Source organism: Octopus bimaculoides, chromosome 11, assembly GCF_046866305.1.
Source record: "Octopus bimaculoides isolate indiv1 chromosome 11, ASM4686630v1, whole genome shotgun sequence".
NCBI classification, from domain to species: Eukaryota; Metazoa; Mollusca; class Cephalopoda; order Octopoda; family Octopodidae; genus Octopus; species Octopus bimaculoides.
The window spans coordinates 56686898-56707819 of record NC_142938.1 but is presented as its reverse complement, the minus strand read 5'-3'; the positions used below and the strand labels follow the sequence as shown (position 1 = coordinate 56707819).

The 20922-nt window shown below is 37.9% G+C and overlaps 1 protein-coding gene across 1 annotated transcript in view; it reads left to right on the top strand.

Annotated features, from left to right (window-relative positions):
• The first annotated feature begins 3157 nt into the window (after positions 1 to 3157).
• The window catches only part of LOC106868672 (uncharacterized), a 28265-nt gene continuing 10500 nt past the window's right edge, over positions 3158 to 20922 (top strand). Inside the window, exons 1-3 of the mRNA XM_014914047.3 lie at positions 3158 to 3794; positions 8172 to 8372; positions 10224 to 10295. Of these exons, the coding sequence (XP_014769533.1) occupies positions 8196 to 8372; positions 10224 to 10295 (249 nt within the window). The 5' untranslated portion in view covers positions 3158 to 3794; positions 8172 to 8195. The remainder of the gene's footprint in view (positions 3795 to 8171; positions 8373 to 10223; positions 10296 to 20922) is intronic.

Below are 20922 nucleotides of genomic sequence, written 5' to 3'. Positions count from 1 at the left end.
CTAACCGCATCAGGAGGAAGGTAGGTAATGCCTATGATCATATTGAGGTCGATGACAAGCAGTGTTAGTACATCGCACAGTGTGTGGGAGTAGGAGAGGAGGACGTTTGTTAGCAGACGTTACCCCTCCTTGTTTCCGTATTTTGTTGTCAGTTCTGTATAATACATAACCTGATATATGTAATGTACATCTGCATCCAATATGTTTGGTGTCAGGTGTGTTTTGCCAAGTGCTACACACATTGTCTTTTCTCTGAGTGTAAAGTCTCTAAGATATACTTTTGTTCGATCTGTGAAGTGTAAGAGACCTTGTACATCCAGCATTAATACTGGGTTGAATTTGTGGGTTAATGACAGCAATGGTGTGTTCTTGTGCACTGAGGTAATAGCAGTGGTTGGTGCTGTGTGAGAGCTAGAAGGTTGTTTTTGATTTCTTTTGCCAGATTCATCATGATTAAAAATGAAATTTTGTGTTTTGGAAGGGGTTGTCCTCTGGAGTTATTACGGTTGCACAGTTGGATATGGTTATGGTTTGCCGGTATTGTTTTACTATTTATCCCGGGCGATATCTTGGTGACTTCTGAGTTTCGGTGAAAGTCTGGACCAACATTATCACTCTAAGAGATGTGTCTACTGTAGATTTGAGGGTGACTTGGCGTCATACATTTAATAGTGTGTTGAGTCCCTGAAATATTAGTGAAGGGACAGTCATGCTTCAGGCATAATCTTTCACGCTGGGAATAGCGGTAGATTTTAGGATTCCGAGTTACCTGTGTGGAAGCTATTAAGTTTGATTTAATATTTAGTGGTGGTCGTGGTCGTGGTGATATAGTAAGATGTGTGCTTTGGCGTTGGCTTGTGTTACTTGTACGAACTGTGCGTTTTGTTCCAGGTAAATGGGTGAAGTTGCAGTCACTACGTATGCATAGTCTCTCACTTTGAGAACAGAGGCATTTTTGAGGTTTCATGTGTTCATAGATTTTACTTTATTTACAATTAACACTTTTATCCTGAAGCTGTGAGGTATACATTCAGATTGAGGTGGACAGTGGGATGGGGGGGGGGAGAATAAAGGCGTGATTCTTCACTGATTAGAGTAGTAATAGTGATGATGTAGGAGCAGTAGAATAGGATGACAATGGTGATGATGAATCTCTTGTGTTATTCTGAGAGAGTGAGGAATTTGAGTGGCCGGACTAAAGCTAGCGAACTGTGTTGTTTAATAGTATTGAGGTGTGAATGTGACTGCTAATCTTGTTGTTTAGTTGTGGTAAGAGTTGTAGCAGTAGAACATGGTGGCAATGCTGATAATGGGTCAGTTGTAGTATTCAGAAGAATTGAGGAACGTGGGTAGCTGGACTGTGAAGGGCTGTTGATTGTGGATGGGTCATCAAGTGTGCAAGCAGTGAGGAGTGGCTGTGCCCACTAGTCACGTTGTTGTTGTTACTGCTGCAGCTGCTGTTATATAAATATATATATATATATATATATATGTAAGGGATGACCGTGCGAACTCAAAAAGGAGAAATGGTGACGAATGGAAAAACAGGACTCCTTTTATTTAAACGCGTCACACGGTCGAACACAAAATATATATATCAAATGATGATATAGATGATATGTTATGCGACGATAACATAGATGACCAGTAATGAAAGACCACAACCGTATTAGATGAATAACAGAGATATTTATTATAGCGTTAAAGATGTATGTCTGTGTGAGAGTGTGAATGCGACATATAAGAACATAATCAAAGACAGACCGTCATACAAAGAAAAGTGTGTATGTGAGTGATACATGTGTGTGAGTTATTACAGCAGATAGAAAGAGTCAGTAAATGACACGTGAGAAATTATACCAGTTCGTTAGTACACTATAGGAAAAGTTCTGTATGTGAAAGTGAGGAGAGGCTGAGTGTGGCAGTGCTGATCACTAGTTGTGATGTCGTGGCATCGATGCCGGGCCGTGATTCTTGTTATACAGATGTTCGTCGCTGGCTGAGAATTTCTTGTCTGTTTATTTACCGTGGTGAAGCTGAGTCACCTAACAGAATCGAAGAGAGAGATGTGCCGCGGTAGTTTGGTGTAGTGTACATAGTAAGTCGTGTTGACGCTGGTGGAGATTGTTGCTGGTTAGTAGTAATCGTAGAATCGTGTTGGTCATGACGATGATGCTGGATAGTAGTCGTAGACTCTTGTTGCTGATGTGGCGACGGCGGAGGTCATCGTGGCTGGACGAAGCTGCTGAAGTGGTCGCTGGCTGCTGCTGCTGTCGTGTGGTACACGGAACAGTCCCTGAGAGAAACTGGACCGAGACAAATTATTGGGTATGAGTTAAAGCTATTTATAACAAACTATTGGCTCACCAGATGGTAGACATATACTCTATCACGTGACCTTATTAGGGGCCGTGATTGGTCAGTTTGCGTTCTGGCGGGAAAGGTTCGAAGAATTTGCCGATTCGAATAATAATCAGTCACGTGATGACAAGGAATGGGTTCTCTACTACGCTCGCATTTATTTATATTTAAATGAGAAGATTGTATGTAATGGCGATAGTAGTTTTGTATCTAGTGACGATAGGTAGTTTCACTACATATATATTATAGAATGGGACAAGAACGCAAAACATCAAGACATTTAGGTGATACAAGAAAGGGACAAAACATTCAGATAGACGATACAAAGAAAACACGGACAGCTCATTCGGAGTTTTCTCTCTTCGGTCGAGATCCAAATTATCTTTGCAATTTCCGCTGGTTATTCTTGATATTGCTCCAATCTGGCCATCCCCAAGGAAAAACTAAGCTAAGAGCATTAGATTCCTTGGAAGAAGGCAGCGAATGTATACAAAAACAAGGACGGGAAAAAAACGAACAATATTATACAAATACAGTAGGAATAATAATGGGACATAACAACAGATGTCTTTCGACTGGACGAATAAAATTAAGCTGGCGTATATAGAAATAAGGCCTTACAGCCGGGATGCAAGGTTTCACAGGCACAGGGCGGAATAACGATGTTGCATGCTCAACGGTTGCCCAAGAAAGAAAGGTCAGACCTGGCCGAACACCGGTCACGTGAGAAGAGAAGAGAGAGAGGTAGAGGCAGAGGTACAAAAGAATTAAGGAAGGGCGAGAAAAAATGACAGGGACACAGTGAAGTGAAAAGTGGCGGGAGAAGATATATGTATGTATGTATTTAATTTTAATGTTGATACTGCTTCAGTTCAGTAATATATATTTCTAGGGAATTTCCCTTGCGAATTTTATGGCCGTCTTCGCCAGTAAACATTTTGGCCTTTTTTTATTTATTTATTTATTTATTTATATTTGTCCTTTGTCTTGTTTTGAGGCTTTATCAGATCAATTTTTAAACACTATCCTCTAAACCTGGCAAAGGTATGTAGGAGGTGCAAATTCTGATTTTGCACCCAACAGAAATTTTAGGAGTACAAGCGCACAACCTGCATCCACTGTCCTCAGGTCCTTGACCATCTTGCGCACTCAGCACACGCCACACACCACATGTGACGTCAATGTTTCAAATGGAATGATTTAAATATATATTGTTTGTTATTGAAGTATGTTAACGAACGTATTAAAAAAAATAAGGATTGTCAAACATTTCCCTTCGGAAGACTTAAGATCTTGATTTCACGCAGCAATTTGATTCGTTGATTTCTATCCACGTAATGATGATACTGGAGTTACACTAAAACCTTTTCTCAAATAGTGCGAAGCTTGCGATCATTGAGGAGCTGCCTGTTTTCCATACTTATTATATACAGGTAATAGATTTATCAATTATTAGTAACACACAAATATAATGTAAATGCGATGATTATTTGTGTGTGTGTGTGTGTGTGTGTGTGTGTGTGTGTGTGTGTAATAATTATAATGATAGAGAATATGAAGACTGGTACATCCTCGAAATTTATTTCCTATTATTTTACAATGTCATACAACATATTTTTATGGTTACGACGGTCTAAATGTGTTTCCACTGTACATAGTATGGGTAGTTGCATATGCAACCGAGCATGATTTTCTGCACCGCTTCGTTCAGCTTGGCTCGAAGCGGAGGTCTAAAAAGCTTTATCTAAAAGGCATGCACAAGCATCCCGTCTTTCTTCTTGAGTTCCTTCACTAGTGTGTGCAGTTTCCTAAGATGCTGGTTCTTCCTCAAGGAGAATTTGTGGAATTTGATGTATTTAACTATGCTTCACAGGTCTTTTTCGAATCCAGCCAGTTGCGGATTTGGTGATGGGTGTTCCCGTGTTTTGAACATATGCTGCATATTCTTATCATTCTTGATGTTGTTTATCCTTTCTTCTTCCCGGTCGAGATAGTACGCTCGCCACCTCATGCGATGTATAAAGAAATTGGTTTTATCGATGAGATCTTTTATTATATTCCTTTTTAGAGAGCAACATGTTGTTGTTGTTGGCACTCCGTCGCTTACGACGTCGAGAGTTCCAGTTGATCCAATCAACAGAACAGCATGCTCGTGAAATTAACGTGAAAGTGGCTGAGCACTCCACAAACACGTGTACCCTTAACGTAGTTCTCAGGGAGATTCAGCGTGACACAGTGTGACAAGGCTGGCCCTTTGAAATACAGGTACAACAGAAACAGGAAGAAAGAGTGAGAGAAAGGTTGTGGCGGAAGAGTACAGCAGGGTTCGCCACCATCCCCTGCCGGAGCTTCGTGGAGCTTTAGGTGTTTTCGCTCAATAAACACTCACAGCGCCCGGTCTGGGAATCGAAACCGCGATCCTATGACCGCGAGTCCGAGAGAGGGATCTTTCTGATTTGACGGGCACCACTTGTTTTCTTAACGAAACACTTTCAAACTTGGGATACTGGTAGAATGTGTCATATAAAACATTTTTTTTCTCTTAGCCGTTTTAACAAAAATTTCTTCCTAATAAGTAATTTCATGTTAAAGTTGTATTTCTGTAATTTCAACCAATCACTGACTTCTATTCAGCTGAATACAGTTACTGCTGTTTTTTGTAAACAATAATTTTTGCTGGTGTCAAGAGTGTTATTCCCTGTTTAATTATATCATTATTCCCTAGTAAGGATTTTAGGGTTAGGGTTCGGGTTTTAGAGTTAGGGTTAGGGTTTTAGAGTTAAGGTTAGGGTTAGGGTTATGAGTGAGGTTATCGAAAAAGTAATTATAACCCTAACCGTAGCCCTAAAACTAACCCTAACTCTAAAACCCGAACCCTAACCCTAAAACCCTAAAGCTAAAACCAGTACAAACGCACGAACGATGTCATAAATAACAGCACCAAGGATAGTTGTTGTTGACAAACTACGGCACTAATTTTATTCAAAGGAAAAGATCCCATGACACCGTTAGAACATGTTGTTTACATTCCACGGCAGTAATTGTTTTCACCTCAATAGACGTCAGTGATTGGTTGAAATTACCGAAATACGACAATTTTTTACATGAAATAACTTCCAATACAAAAATTTTTATCTGTTCTATAACACAAAATATACAAGTATACGAAATTTGAAAGTGTTTCGGTACCATATATATATATATATATATATATATATATATATATATATATATATATATATATATATATATATATATATATATATATATATATATATATATATATATATATATATATATATATATATATATATATATACACATACTGTTGTAGAGAGTCATTTTCTTTTTGTGCCTTAGAATTTAACACGCTCACCGGTAAGATTTCCACTTATTATTTTTATTTTCCTAAAATTTTCGTTGCGTCTTGCAATCTTTTCAATAGTCTTGACTCTGTCCGTTATTTACACTGCGTTCCTTTTTGTTTGTTTGTGCGCATGTGTGTGTGTCTATGCATGCATGCATGCATGTATGTATGTATGTATGCATGTATGTATGCATGTATGTATGTATATATATATATATGTGTGTGTGTATGCATATGTATATATGTATGTATGTGTGTGCATCTGTATGTATGTATTCTGCATATTCACAATTTACAATTAAATAATTTAAACCCTACCGTATGTCTAATGAAAAGCTATATTACATCAACAAAAAGTCTAATCATCTACCCGTAATCCTTAAGAATATAGTAATACAGGAAGACGCATATCATCAATATCGTCAGGCGAGAAAGCGTTTCAAAATGCCGCGCCGTATTATATAATGATGCATTAAGAAACAGTGGATTCTCGGAGAAGATCTAGTATAGCCAAAGCATAACTAACAATAATAGAGCGCATACGACTAGAACTAAGAACATCTTGAGGTTTAATCCGACATTTAACATCGCCGTAAAAACTAATATAGGTAGAGAATTCTTGAAACTAGTTTCTAAGCGCTTTCAAGCAAACCACAAGTACCATAGGATTTTTAACAGGAGAACAATGAAGGTTAGCTATTCTTGTTGCAAAAACGTCGCCTCTTTAATAAACCAGCAGAACAAGAAAACTATTAGGAATAACCACAGTGCCGGAAATAATCATGAGAAGAATTGTAATTGTAATGACCAAAGTTGCTGTCCGTTGGGAGGAAATTATCTGGAGAAAGGAATAGTATATAGACCCAAGGTGCAAATAGATGGCTCACAAATATATAAGACATAAATAGGAACCACCGGAAATTCCTTCAAGACCAGGCTATATTCACATCGAAATTCATTTCGATACTCTGAAAAGAAATAGGACAACAACGAATCTCGCCGAGCGTCTGGCAGTCGAAAGAAAGAGACGCCCGCCCTTTCAAAATCTACTGGACAATCTTAGAAAGAGCAGCACCATATAAACAGAGGCCCAGTGAGGTGCAATTTGGGCCTAACTGAGAAATTTTTCATCCTTTTCCAGGATAAATACGCCCTGAACCAAAGGTTAGAACTTTTGAATTCTTGCAGACACGCCTCGAAATATAGAATGCCTAACGGGAAAATACTGTGCGGTTAACATTGATTTTACATTTGAATTTGATTTTTTGCTTAAACCGACATCTCGCCTTTCAAGAAACCTTCGACAGTATACAAACTATATATATCTATTTATATATTTTTTCAGTTTTTACTCTTAAATGCACCCCTTTATAAACCAAATGAAAACATTTTATGTATCGCAATTTCAGAACTTTTCAACAATGATTTTAAGTGCACACCCAAAAAAGAACATCTATCGAATGCCTGGATGGAATTTTTTAGTTATTTTATTATTACTATTATTATTATTACTATTTATTATTATTATTATTATTATTATTATTATTATTATTATTATTATTATTATTATTATTATTATTATTATTATTATTATTATTATTATTATAATAAGGTGGTGAGCTGGCAGAATCGTTAGCGTGCCGGGCGAAATGCTTAGCAGTATTTCGTCTGTCACCATGTTCTGAGTTCAAATGCCGCCGGGGTCGACTTTGCCTTTCATCCATTCGAGGTCGATGAATTAAGTACCAGTTACGCACTGGGGCCGATGTAATTGACTGACCCCCTCCCCCACCAAAAATATGCCAGGCCTTGTGCCAAATGAAAAACTGTTAGTTGAAACGATCAATCAAATTCAAATGTGTATCTGTCAATGAGAATTATATCATAATATAAATTATACATATAACCTACGTTCTTATTCCATTCTGGATCACAACGAGAACGTGAAACTCTGAGTAGCAGTTTTTTGTGATATTTTTGCAGCTTTAACAATAAGGCATATTACTTTACCTCCAGTACTCAAGTACTATTTTTTCCCACCTTCTTTCACATTTAGGTGTTTACTCTAAAATGTGTGTGTGTGTGTGTGTGTGTGTGTACACACACACACACACACACACACATTTTTAGATGTACATCCCTCACACACACACATACATATATATATATATATATATATATATATATATAGTCACTATGAGGATATTTAAACCTCTTATAGGGATAATTTTGTCCAAGATACACTGGTTTAATATATTGTATTTTGAAGAGTCTATTGGAGTATTCCAATTGATCATAATGCAATCCTTGTATTGTCCTTTTTCATGCCCTGATGATTTTCCACCCTGGGTATCTCGAAATGCAAGCTTATATATTTATATACGTTTTGTAGTTTAAATTCATTTTCTTTTTCTGACTTTTTAAAACTTTTCTTTATCTTTAGATAAGTCTCACATAACCATCAAAGATGATTTTTGGTTTCAAGTACACAGCTATGACAATAACAGGAGCATTTCATTTGGGCATTGGAGCTTTGTGTTTTATTATTTCAATGATGGGATATTCCACAAGAGTAGTAAAAATAAATGGCAAGCACAATCTGTCTCTGCTAGTTGCTACACCAGCATGTATTGCAAGTCTATGGGTAAGTATTGATTCCTACATTTATCTATCCTAATAAGGATAGTTATATAACTGGTATTGTTTTTTTATGATACTGTATACTGATCAAAAAAATATTGAAATACACTTTAGTTTTTCAATTAACACTCATGGACAGCACTGGTGATGGTGCCACATAAAAAGCATCTGTACCAGTTCCACGTAAGAAGTACCTGTGCTAGTGCCACATAAAAAGCATCCAGTACATTTTGTAAAGAAGTTGACACTAGGAAGGGCATCCATCTGTAGATACCATGCCAAAACAGACAATGGAACTTGGGGCATAATAAGGAAAGTTACGTAACTGATATTGGTTTTTATAACAACTGTATAGTGATCAAAAATATATTGTAATACATCTAAGTTTTTTAATACTCATGGATAGTCTTGAGGCTGTTAATTTCATTTTTTTTTTTTTTTCTGTTTTGATGCTTAAATTGGCATTGTTTTGAGGAATACTTGCTTGTAGCTAACAATATTGGAACCCTGTTTAGAATAGCATTTGGAAGTTCTCTCAACCTGAAACTGCATAGAAGGCATTTTATGGCAGAGATGAAACACTTTAAAACAATGTTTTACGAAAAAAAAAAAAAATCGGTCAACAATTTGGAAAAAAGTTTCCGTAAAATAATGCCCATATCTAATAATGATCATAAACCAGATTTTATTTTATATTTATTTTTCCAGTGCCTCATATTCTATCAGTATACACAATTATGTAGTATTGATAACTATATTTTTTCTCTGGAAAAAAGCCCTTTTGCATCAGTATATCTTTTGTTTTGGGATTTAAATTACTCTGAAAGAAAATTGAAACATTATGTAAGATTTTATGAACTGAACTTTTTATTTTTCTTGAGCTCTGGGACCCATAAAGCTGGTTACCTGGTTACCATGGGCACCAGTCTGTTGCAAAGTGCAAGGCTAGCAATTTTTGAAGGGAGGGGGCAAGTTGATTACATCAATTCTGGTATTTGACTGGTACTTTATTTTATATATATATATATATATATGATAAATAGCATTGATATTAAACTCTGTATTCACCTACTGCTTTATTCTAAATCATATATATATATCAAATTCTAACAACTAGTTAGTATTAGTCTGCCTAAGTGAAACCATAATATACATACAGACATACATACACATGCACACACACACACACATATACATACATACATACATACATACATACATACATAGCTTCGAAACGCCTAGTTAGAATAGAGGCAGCTGATGAAGGAATAATTCCAAGTGGCTATCTGTTTTCCTATGTGTTTGTTCCGTTGTCTGTAGTTCATTTTTCTAACGTCCTGTACCTTGATATGCATCTATATACACATATAGATGTAAGTATGTACATATATGTGTGTATACATGCATATATATTCTTTGTATTATTACATACATACATACTTACATACAAGAAGTATCCAGTTGCACTCAAGCTTTGCCAATGAAATTAGGATTCTATTTCCTAGCAAAACACACTTGCTGGCAGATGAATTTAACTACCAACACATGACAAGTAAAATTTTTGGCTCCATCCTTTAAGTGCAATTATATATAGCCACAAATCATGACAGGAGGCATCAGTTTTTGGTGAACAGGAGTAAATATTACTGGCATGGCAAAATAAAAGGCAGAGTTCTTACAGCAGTCAATATTAAGAAACTATGGTTGATGAAGCAGAAAGCAAAATATATATTTCTTTATTGTTTTTAATAGTTTCATTTTCTTTAGTATCTTATTTTAAGATTTAACAATTACTTCAATATTTTCATTTTTCTCTAAATATAAAATTTAATTGTATAATTTGTGTTTTATTTAGACTATCATGGTTGGCATATTTGGAATTCTTGCTGGTCTGAAAACAAATTCAGAAGCACAGACGAAGAGAATGGTAAAAATTACTCAGATTCTTAATCCTTTTCATTCAAATGATAAAATGTTTAATTAACGCTAAAAAGCTTATAGTTATTACTAATCACAGATACTAACACTATAGAAAATACAATACTCATTCAGTTTTCCAGGGTCAAACCAGTACTTTGGTATGAAAAATGAATACTTATGCTTCACAAATAAATAGGTAACCCTTGGCTGCAAGCATGGCTGTGTGGTAAAAGGCTTGTATCCCAACCACAAACTTCCAGGTTCAGTCTCACTGTGTGTTACCTTGGGCAAGTGATTTCTACTGTGCATGTATGTCTGTCCCCAATACTACCTGACAACCAGCGTTGGTGTGTTTATGCTCACCATAGCTTAGCAGTTCAGCAAAAGAGACTAACAGAATAAGCACCAGGCTTTAAAAATATAAATACTGGGGTCAATTCATTCAACTAAAATTCTTCAAGGTGGTGCCCCAACTACTGAAAAAAGCAAAAGAATAAACGATAACACCTCTGCATTGGTACTTGACTTGTTGAAAATAGCAGTCACCACACTCTTTCTTCCTCAAAAAATGAAGGACACATTGTATAATGTCTTTGATACACTGAAATAAAAAGTGATGGTCCTGGTTGGTATTTCTTTGATCTGAAGTTCTGTTTTATCAGAGCTAACTAAGGTCACACTACAACCAATACATATCACTAGGAACTACAATTCAAATATTTCATACAATTTTTCTTTAATGGAAGTCTTGCTAATTAGAATTCAGCACAAATATGAATCTGACAGATGAGAACAGCAAATGGATTGAATGAAAACAAACGAACAATGAGTTATGGTCTGGAACTCTGTTACAGAGGCAGTGCAATGAAATTAAAGGTTAGAACAGAAAGCAGAATCAATATGCTTGTAAAATTATGGAAGACCTTTGTTTCGATGGCTTTTCAAGTTATTAATATTTACGATGGCTATCAATATAAGGTTACACTTAATCTTTTATGTGTTTCAGTCACTGGATTGGTGCCATGCTGGAACACTGCCTAGAATGACTTTTTGGTCAAACAAATCAATCCTAGTACCTATTTTTTTTTTATCAGTCTCTTTTGCCAAATTGCTAAGTTACAAAGATATAAACATACCAACACTGGTAGTCAAGTAGTGGAGATGGCAAACACAAACATAGAGGTACACGCAGACACATATATATATATATATATATATATATCTCATCGCGTTCATACACACATAATTTTTCTCGTCTGGCCGTAAAGCCTTTTCTGTTTGTTTTCCTGTCTTGTTTTTTGTCCGCCACTACATTCCTCCATGGCTAGATTTAATTTGCGTATACAAATTTAATCTGCGATCCATTGGACGAGCCGTTTTAACGATGCGTCCTGCCCAAGCTCGTCGAAACGCCGGTGTTAAAACGTGGGTAGCTGATGAAGTAGAATGTTCTCTATGTGGCTCGTGTGTTCTCGTCTACGTTTGTTTGCAATGTCCTGTACCCAGATATGCACCTATACATACAGGTGGATGTCGGTATGCACATACCTGTACGTATATATGCATATACTCATTTACTATTTGTTTTTACATGATTGAACGCAGCGCCTTCCAACTGTAAGTAGTTTTCGTAAACTCACATCCTCCGACGCTACTCTATCTCTTTCTCTTTCTTTGTTCCCCCTCTCGTTCTTCCTCTTTACTACTACGTATCTCGCTTTACCCCTCTCGTTCTTCCTCTGTTACTACTACGTACCTCTTTTTTCCCCCTCGTATTTCCTCTCTTTCTCTTTTCCCCTGTTGCTCACCTATTCTTCTACTTCCTCCCTTTGTTTCTCCCTCTACCACTCTCTCTACCGGCATGGTCACATGCTTCCGGTCAATAATCCTTTCCTTCCTTGGCTTTCGCCAAGCAACGCACGCACCACTTTGTCTCTCTCGGGTTCGTGCCTCATCGCGTTCATACACACATAATTTTTCTCGTTTGGCCATAAAGCCTTTTCTGTTTGTTTTCCTGTTTTGTTTTTTGTCCGCCACTACATTCCTCCATGGCTAGATTTAATTTGCGTACACAAATTTAATCTGCGATCCATGGGACGAGCCGTTTTAACGATGCGTCCTGCCCAAGCTCGTCGAAACGCCGGTGTTCAAACGTGGGTAGCTGATGAAGTAGAATGTTCTCTATGTGGCTCGTGTGTTCTCGTCTACGTTTGTTTGCAATGTCCTGTACCCAGATATGCACCTATACATACAGGTGGATGTCGGTATGCACATACCTGTACGTATATATGCATATACTCATTTACTATTTGTTTATATATATATATATATATATATATATATATATATATATATATATATACACAGTTCTATATTTAAGAGATCAGGAATTATTTACATTATTTACATTTGACGGATATTTGTCCTCATCTTGTTTGTTGTTAACACAACGTTTCGGCTGATATACCCTCCAGCCTTCGTCAGGTGTCTTGGGGAAATTTTGAACCTGGGTTCTCATTCCTAACGATGTTACTATTATTATATTATTATTATTATTATTAATCACGTGGGCAATTATGGAGTGAATTTTAGGGCTTATAAATCTATTATTTTTCTATCCTCCTTCAATACCGGTTCCCATATGCTATTCATATCTGCACTCGGTCTGCTTAGGAGGTTGTTGTGTCCCAGCATATGTGCTGCTTCTTTTAGTTTTCGTATTTTCCAGTGTTGTTCCCTGTCTATTATTTTAACTTCATCCCACAGGGGGAGGTGGTCTCCATTTTGCCATACATGATCAGCTATACCCGATTTATCAATATCTCCTCGTGTCACAGCTTTGCGATGTTCTTCTACCCTTATTTTGAGGGGGCGACATGTTTCACCTTTGTATAACCTACCACAGCTGCATGGGAGTACACACAGTTTTTGGTCATATTCTCTTCTGTTGGTGGTTTTACTCGAAGGAGATATTTGCGAAGTGTTGTATTGCTCTTGAATACTGCCCTGATGTCATATGGGCCGCATATCTTTTGTATCTTTTCAGAGAGGCCTTTCACATAGCGTAGACAGACTGTAGACAGTTTATTGGTTTCATCCTCTCTTTTCTTCATAATTGGAGTAGATAGTATGTTCTTGGGGTAGTTGTTTCTTAATAGATTGTTACTGAGCTTGATCATTTCTTCGTGGTGGGTATCACGATCGCCACTTATATTCTTTGCTCGATGTTTTAGGCACTGAGCAATTCCTCTCTTTACACTGTATGGATGGTGGGAATTGAAGTTAAGGTATCGTCCAGTGAAGGTTGGCTTGCGCTATATGGATGTCCTGAATCCATACTCGGTGCGTGTTATTAATACATCCAGGAATGCCAACTGATTGTTCTGTTCCTTTTCCATGATGAACTGTATGGATGGATTTATTGAGTTCACATGATCTAACAGCATTTGGACATCTTGCTGGTGGGGCCAGAGAATAAAGGTGTCATCAACGTATCGCATCCATAGGGTTGGTTTTAGTGGTGTTGAGCCTAAAGCCAAATTCTCGAAGTATTCCATGTATATATCGGTGATAATGGCGAACCCATAGCTAAACCATCTTCTTGTCGATATATATCAATGTCCATACTGAAGTAGGTAGTTTCTACACAGAAAGTCAACATTTCCATCAAGTTTGTTATTGGTATACTAGTGCGTTCTTTTAGATGGGTGTCTGTCACTAGTTTTTCTTGAATCACCGATAGTACTTCACCAGTTGGGACTTTGGTGAATAGCTGAAACGTTGTGTTAACAACAAACAAGACGAGGACAAATATCCGTCAAATGTAAATAATGTAAATAACGTATATATATACTCTTTTACTTGTTTCAGTTATCTGACTGCGGCCATGCTGGAGCACCGCCTTTAGTTGAGCAAATTGATCCCAGGACTTCTTCTTTGTAAGCCTAGTACTTATTCTATTGGCCTCTTTTGCTGAACCGGGGACATAAACACACCAGCATCGGTTGTCAAGCAATGCTAGGGGGACAAACACAGACACACAAACATACACACACACATATATATACATATATACGACGGGCTTCTTTTAGTTTCTGTCAAACAAATCTACTCACAAGGCTTTGGTCGGCCCGAGGCTATAGTAGAAGACACTTGTCTAAGATGCCACGCAGTGGGACTGAACCCAGAACCATGTGGCTGGTAAGCAAGCTACTTACCACACATGCATATATATATATACATACATATATATATACACATACATACATACATATATACACATACATACATACACACACACACACATATATATATATATATATATTTATATACATATGTATATACATGAATATCTATATACATATATATATGCCCGTGGGCATATGGCGTAGTGGTTAAGAGTGTGGGCTACTAACCCCAAGATTCCGAGTTCGATTCACGGCAGCGACCTGATTAATAATAGTAATAATAATAATAATATAATAATAGTAACATCGTTAGGAATGAGAACCCAGGTTCAAAATTTCCCCAAGACACCTGACGAAGGCTGGAGGGTATATCAGCCGAAACGTGTTAACAACAAACAAGATGAGGACAAATATCCGTCAAATGTAAATAATGTAAATAATGTAAATAATTCCTCATCTCTTAAATATAGAACTGTAGTATATATATATATATATATATATATATATATATATATATATATATATAATAATAATAATAATATAAATAATATAAATAATATATATATGCATATATACATACGTACATGTACATACTTAGATCTATACATATATATATATATATGTATATATGCATATGTGGGCACAGGATGTCATGAAACATGTACAACAAAAAAGCACGAAGCACGGGAACATGAACTATTCTTTCGAACAACGAAAGACACAAATAGAAAACAAAACAAACATAAAGAACATCAGTTGTTGGTTGTTTTTCTAGACCCATATGTCGAGCATTAAACAACAATATATGCTTTCAATAAAACAGTTGCTCCTGCAAAACAAATTAAATAGAATTTGGGATTTTGCGGAGGGTCAAAATAGGTAACACAAATAGGGGCACTGAAAACAAACAGGAAGGGCTGCTAAGCCTAAATGAGGTTGTGGTGGTGAACGCATAAATCAAGCTAGAACAGGAGACAAACAAGAACACGTCTTCCTTGCTCCAGCTACAATGGAGAGAAAGAAAGAAAGATGGTCGATGGTCACGTGGGAGCCACATAAGCAAGGGAGGAGGAATGAGGGAGAGAGAGTGACAGAGTAATAGGATAGAATACTCCCACTATTCTATGTAGATTTCTCAATAGTTCAGCATAGGTGTTCTCTTTTTCACTGATCTTCAGCTTTATGTTAACATCTACTGGGCAGCTAATTTCCTTCTCTATCCCAAATCATTATATCAGATCTGTTGTGCTTACATTTTATTGAGGTCTTCACTGGTACATTCCACCAGTATTCTTTTTTGTTATGAGTGGCTATGGGTTCTTATTTCTTTGACATCAGGATTATCCTTCAAGCAGATTTCAATATAGAGTATCCTAGCTATAACGCCATGTCTCATCGGTAGGTAATACCGTGATGACATTTTTGGACAACTGCTTATGATGGGGTGATATCTTCAGTGTGAACTCCACAAAGTCTGCATCGGCTGTCACACTTTACGGCTCTATCTGCATCTCTATCCCTTTTGTGCATCAAGTACTTAGTTGATATTTCCTGTTCCTGGATTGCAAACGCATACCCTTCAGAGTGAGAGGTAGTAATCCGGGCATTAGTCCATGATGAACTGCTTTGATGACCGATGTTACTATCATCACGGAGCTTTCTAGTAACATATCCATGCAGTCTTCTGTTTGTATAGACTCATCCTTTTATCTGATGATACATTGCAGTAGAGTTGTGCGACTTCTTTGGGCATGTATTCTAGGTTATCAGACAAAGAGTGTTGCTCAAAGAGCTGCCTTCCAAGTCTTATGATGTTATAAGCCTCATGTATGCAAACTTGGTCAAGGGATGCACTTCAACACTTGATGATTAAAAGATGCATGTATGTATGTATGTATGTATGTATGTGTAATGTCAGTATGCATACACAACAGAGTGTAAGTGCCCTAAGAGAAAAGTTGGGCATAAGAAGCATCAAATGTGGTGCGCAAGAGAGGCGCCTGCACTGGTATGGTCATGTGTTATGTATGAATGAAGATAGCCGTGTGAGGAAGTGACATTCCCTAACTGTGGAAGGAACCTGTGGAAGGAACCTGTGGAAGAGGTAGACCCAGGAAGACATGGGATGAGGTGGTGAAGCATGACTTTCAGACACTGGGCCTCACAGAGGCAATGACAGGAGATATAATGTGATTGAGAAGCCCCGGCAGCTAAAGTGAGATCGCAGCCATGCATGTCCGGCCCTGTTAAGAATACCCCTGATGTGTCAGGAGATATGATATACTTGAGAAAACCTGTTGAGTCTAGTAAAACCAATATCGTAGCTGTGGCCAATGCCCTCTGACTGGCTCCCGTGCTGGTGGTACATAAGAAGCACCATCTGAACGTGGTCGATGCCAAGTCTGCCTTACTGGCTCCCATACCAGTGGCACGTAAATAGCCCCATCCGAACGTGATTGATGCCAGGCCTGCTTGACTGGCTCCTGTGCCAGTGGCATGTAAAAAGCACCCACTACACTCTTGGAGTGGTTGGCTTTAGGAAGGACATCCAGCTCTAGAAACATTACCAGATCAGATTGGAGCCTGGTGTAGCCACTGGCTCTCCAAACCTCAGTCAAACCGTCCAACCCATGCCAGCATGGAAAACGGACGTTAAACGATGATGATGATGATGATGATGATGATGATGTATATATGTGTATTCATATGTGTATGTGTGTGTGTGCGTGTATGTGTGTGTATGTGTGTGTGTTTAAATAAGTAATAAGGATGTCCAGGTATCAATGCATTACTGTCGTTTAAGTACCTGAATCTTAATTGTGTGTGTGTGTGTATAAACTTTCTCAACTGGCACCAAAATGAGAGAGTCAATATGCATCCTGTAATATTTGTGTGAAAAATCTTAAATGTTAAATTTTATTATCTTTAATTCACCTGAAGAAAACGTTTTTTTTCTTTTACATGATGTAATTGATTTGTTCATCAATAAAAAAAACATGTCTGAAATAGGTGTAGTGAACCTCAGCCCATTTGTGTTATTATTTATACCACACTCAGAACCTTCTCTGCATTGAACTTTGAGCCCAGGGCTTTCGCTAAGCCCCTGCAATTCTTGAGGTCGCAGGGTGCCTCCATGGTTGAGGGACCCCATGTTAAGATTAAAGTACGTAGATGAGTCATTTATTTACTTTGGTTTAGATGCTGAACAAGCATTAAACTATCTCTGTTAACTGAAAATTTCAAGAAACAAAATGGTAATACATTGTACCTGCAAAAGTTCTTGTAAAAATATTACAATTTTACCACGAACGTCCCTACCTAAATAGGCTTTGTATATTCTGGTCCTTATTACTCACATATCTGGAAGTTTTACTTATTGAAATTTGTAATAGACCTAAATAAATTTAACTTGTGGTGCTTTAACAGATGTTCTTTAGAATAAATATGAAATATTGTATGTATGTATGTATGTATGTATGTATGTATGTAAAATATAGCTAGGAATAAAAGGTGCATAGATTATGAATTTTGATTAAAGGGATGGGGCCTCAAAACAAAAATTTGTAGGGGGCCTCTAAAAGTCATGCGACACACCTGCTTCAGCTTACAGTGGACCATGGACTGCATGCCAGAGTATACGCCTGTATGATTTTATGTATATGTTAGGTGTATTTGGTCTATACTTGTGGATGTATGTTTAACTGGAAAGATAAATCCATATACGTTTTAGTAAGTATATGAGTTTCTGTATGCACTCTTCATACACAGGTATGCTATCCTTGATTCTGTTGGATCCTGAAAATAATTGTGTGTGTGTGTGTATGTGTGTGTGTGTGTGTGTGTGTGTATACAATCCTTTGAATAGTCAGAGGTTCAGGGACTTCCTAACTGAAGCATCTGATGAGAGGGAGGAGGTGTTGCAGACATACAATATATAGGATAACTGGAAGTTCCTACAAGACAATTTGCTGAGGGCCACAGATCAAATCTCTTGGTGGTGCAAAGTCCAAACCAGACCTAGGGTGACATGATGGTAGAACAATGTAGTTGACTGGGCCATTAAAGCAAAGAAACAGGCTTGGAAGGACTGGAAGGGTGGTAGTAGCAAGGAGCTACATCAGGTAGCTAGGAGGCAGGTATACTTAGCCAGGAGTAAAGCAGGAAAGAAGGAGTTTGCCAATGTTCTGCAACATGAGGACTAGTAGCTTGAAGTGTTTCACTTTGCAAGACAGTATACCAGGGAAAGTTGTGATGTTGTGGGAGAGAAGTGTGTTAACATGGATGATAGTTCACTTGCAGTTTGTGATTCTGCAAAGAAAGAAGCTTGGAAGTACCATTATGAATGGCTACTAAATGTAGAGAACTCATGGGAGAAGGAGAGTCTGCCTAACATTGATCCAACAGAGGGACCAGCAATCCAAACAGACTGTAGCATTGTAGCCATGAAGGATATGGAGAACAGGAAAGCCTCTGGCCCATCAGGTATAACCACTGAGATGCTTAAAATTAGTGGTGTTGGTTATGGTGTAGTCACCCAGATAGTAAATCAGGTAATACACAAAAGAGTCATACCCAATGACTGATGTAACAGCACCATATTCAACTGCTACAAAGGTGAAGGTGACACCTTAGATAGAAATAATTACAGAGAATTGTTGGATCAGGTGATGAAAGTCACGGAGAGGATCATAGCCCAACTAATTAGAAAGTGAGTTAGTCTAGATGAAATACTGTTTGATTTTGTGCCAGGGAGAAGCACTATTGATGCTATATTTCTGGTAAGGCAACAGCAGGAGAAATATCTAGCTAAAGATAAACCTGTGTACTTGGTTTTTGTTGACATGGAGAAAGCCTTTGACAGGGTTCCCCTTTCCATTATCTGGTGGGCAATGTAGAAACTAGGGATAGATGAGTGGTTAGTGAGAGCTGTACAAGCCATGTACAAGGATGCAGTCAGTAAGGACCAAAGTCTTAGTAAGTAGGAAAGCAGACAAATCACAAATGCCTTCAGATAGATACCTTTGCTTGATCTGTAGGAAAGGCATAGGTAAAAATTCCATAAGATGTACCTAGTGCAAGCTATGGACACATAAGAGGTGCAGCAATATCAGAGGAAGGTTAACTGGGGAAATAGTTCTTGTGTGTGGAGGATACACAGATACAATAAACACTAAAAATTTACAGAAAATAGACTCCATCAAATGCCAGTTGGGTAAGCTAGACAGTTGATAGCTTCCGTTATCTAGGTGACTAAGTAAGTAGCAGAGGCAGATGCTCCAAGAGTGTAGCTACAAGAATAAGAATAGGCTGGGTAAAGTTCAGAGAGCTCCTACTTCTGCTGGCAACAAAGGGCCTCTCCCTCAGAGTGAAAGGTAGACTGTATGATGCTTGCATGCAAACAGCTATGCTACACAGCAATGAAACATGGGCTGTGACCACCAAGGACATGTGTAGGCTTGAAAGAAGTGAAGTTAGCATGCTTTGCTGGATGTGCAATGTCAGTGTGCATGTACATGTACGACAGAGTATAATCATCTTGAGAGAAAAGTTGATAATAAGAGGCATCAGGTGTGGTGTGCAAGAGAGAGATGAGTGCTCTGGTATGGTTATGTGATGTACATGCATGAGCACAGCTGTATAAAGAAGTGCCAATCTCTAACTCTGGAGGGAACATGAAGAGGTAGACTCAGGAAGACATGAGACAGGGTGGTGAAGCATGATCTTCGAGCGTTGGGCCATACAGCAGCAATGACTAGTGACCAAGGCTTTTGGTGATATGCCATACCTGAGAAGACCTGTCAAGCCAAATTAAATCATAGTCATGGCTGATGCTGGTGTCGTGTAACTGGCACCCATGTTGGTGGCATGTAAAAAGCACCATTCAAGCATTGGGCCTCATTAGAGGCAATGTGACTGATGCCGGTGTTTCACAACTATCACTTGTGCTAGTATTGCATAACTAGCACCTTTCAAGCATAGAGCCTCACAGAGGCAATGACAAATGACCAAAACCTTCAGCAATATGCTGTGTTTGAGTAGAAAGACCCATGAAGCCAGGTGAAATCATAGTCGTTACAGATACTGGTGTCATGCAACTGGCACCCATGCTGGTTGCATGTAGGATCACCCATTATACTCTCAGAGTGCTTGCGATTAGGAAGGGCATCCAGCTGTAGAAATCATGTCAAATCAGACTGGAGTCTGGCACAGCCCCTCAGCTTACCAGCCCTGATCAAACCACCCAACCCATGCCAACATGGACAACAGATGTTAAACGATGATGATGATGATGATATATATATATATATATATATATATATATATATATATATATATATATATATATATATATATATATACAACTGGCTTCCACACAGTTTATGCCTACCACATTCACTCACAGGGCATTGGTTGGCCCAGGGCTATTGTAGAAAGCATCTGCCCGAG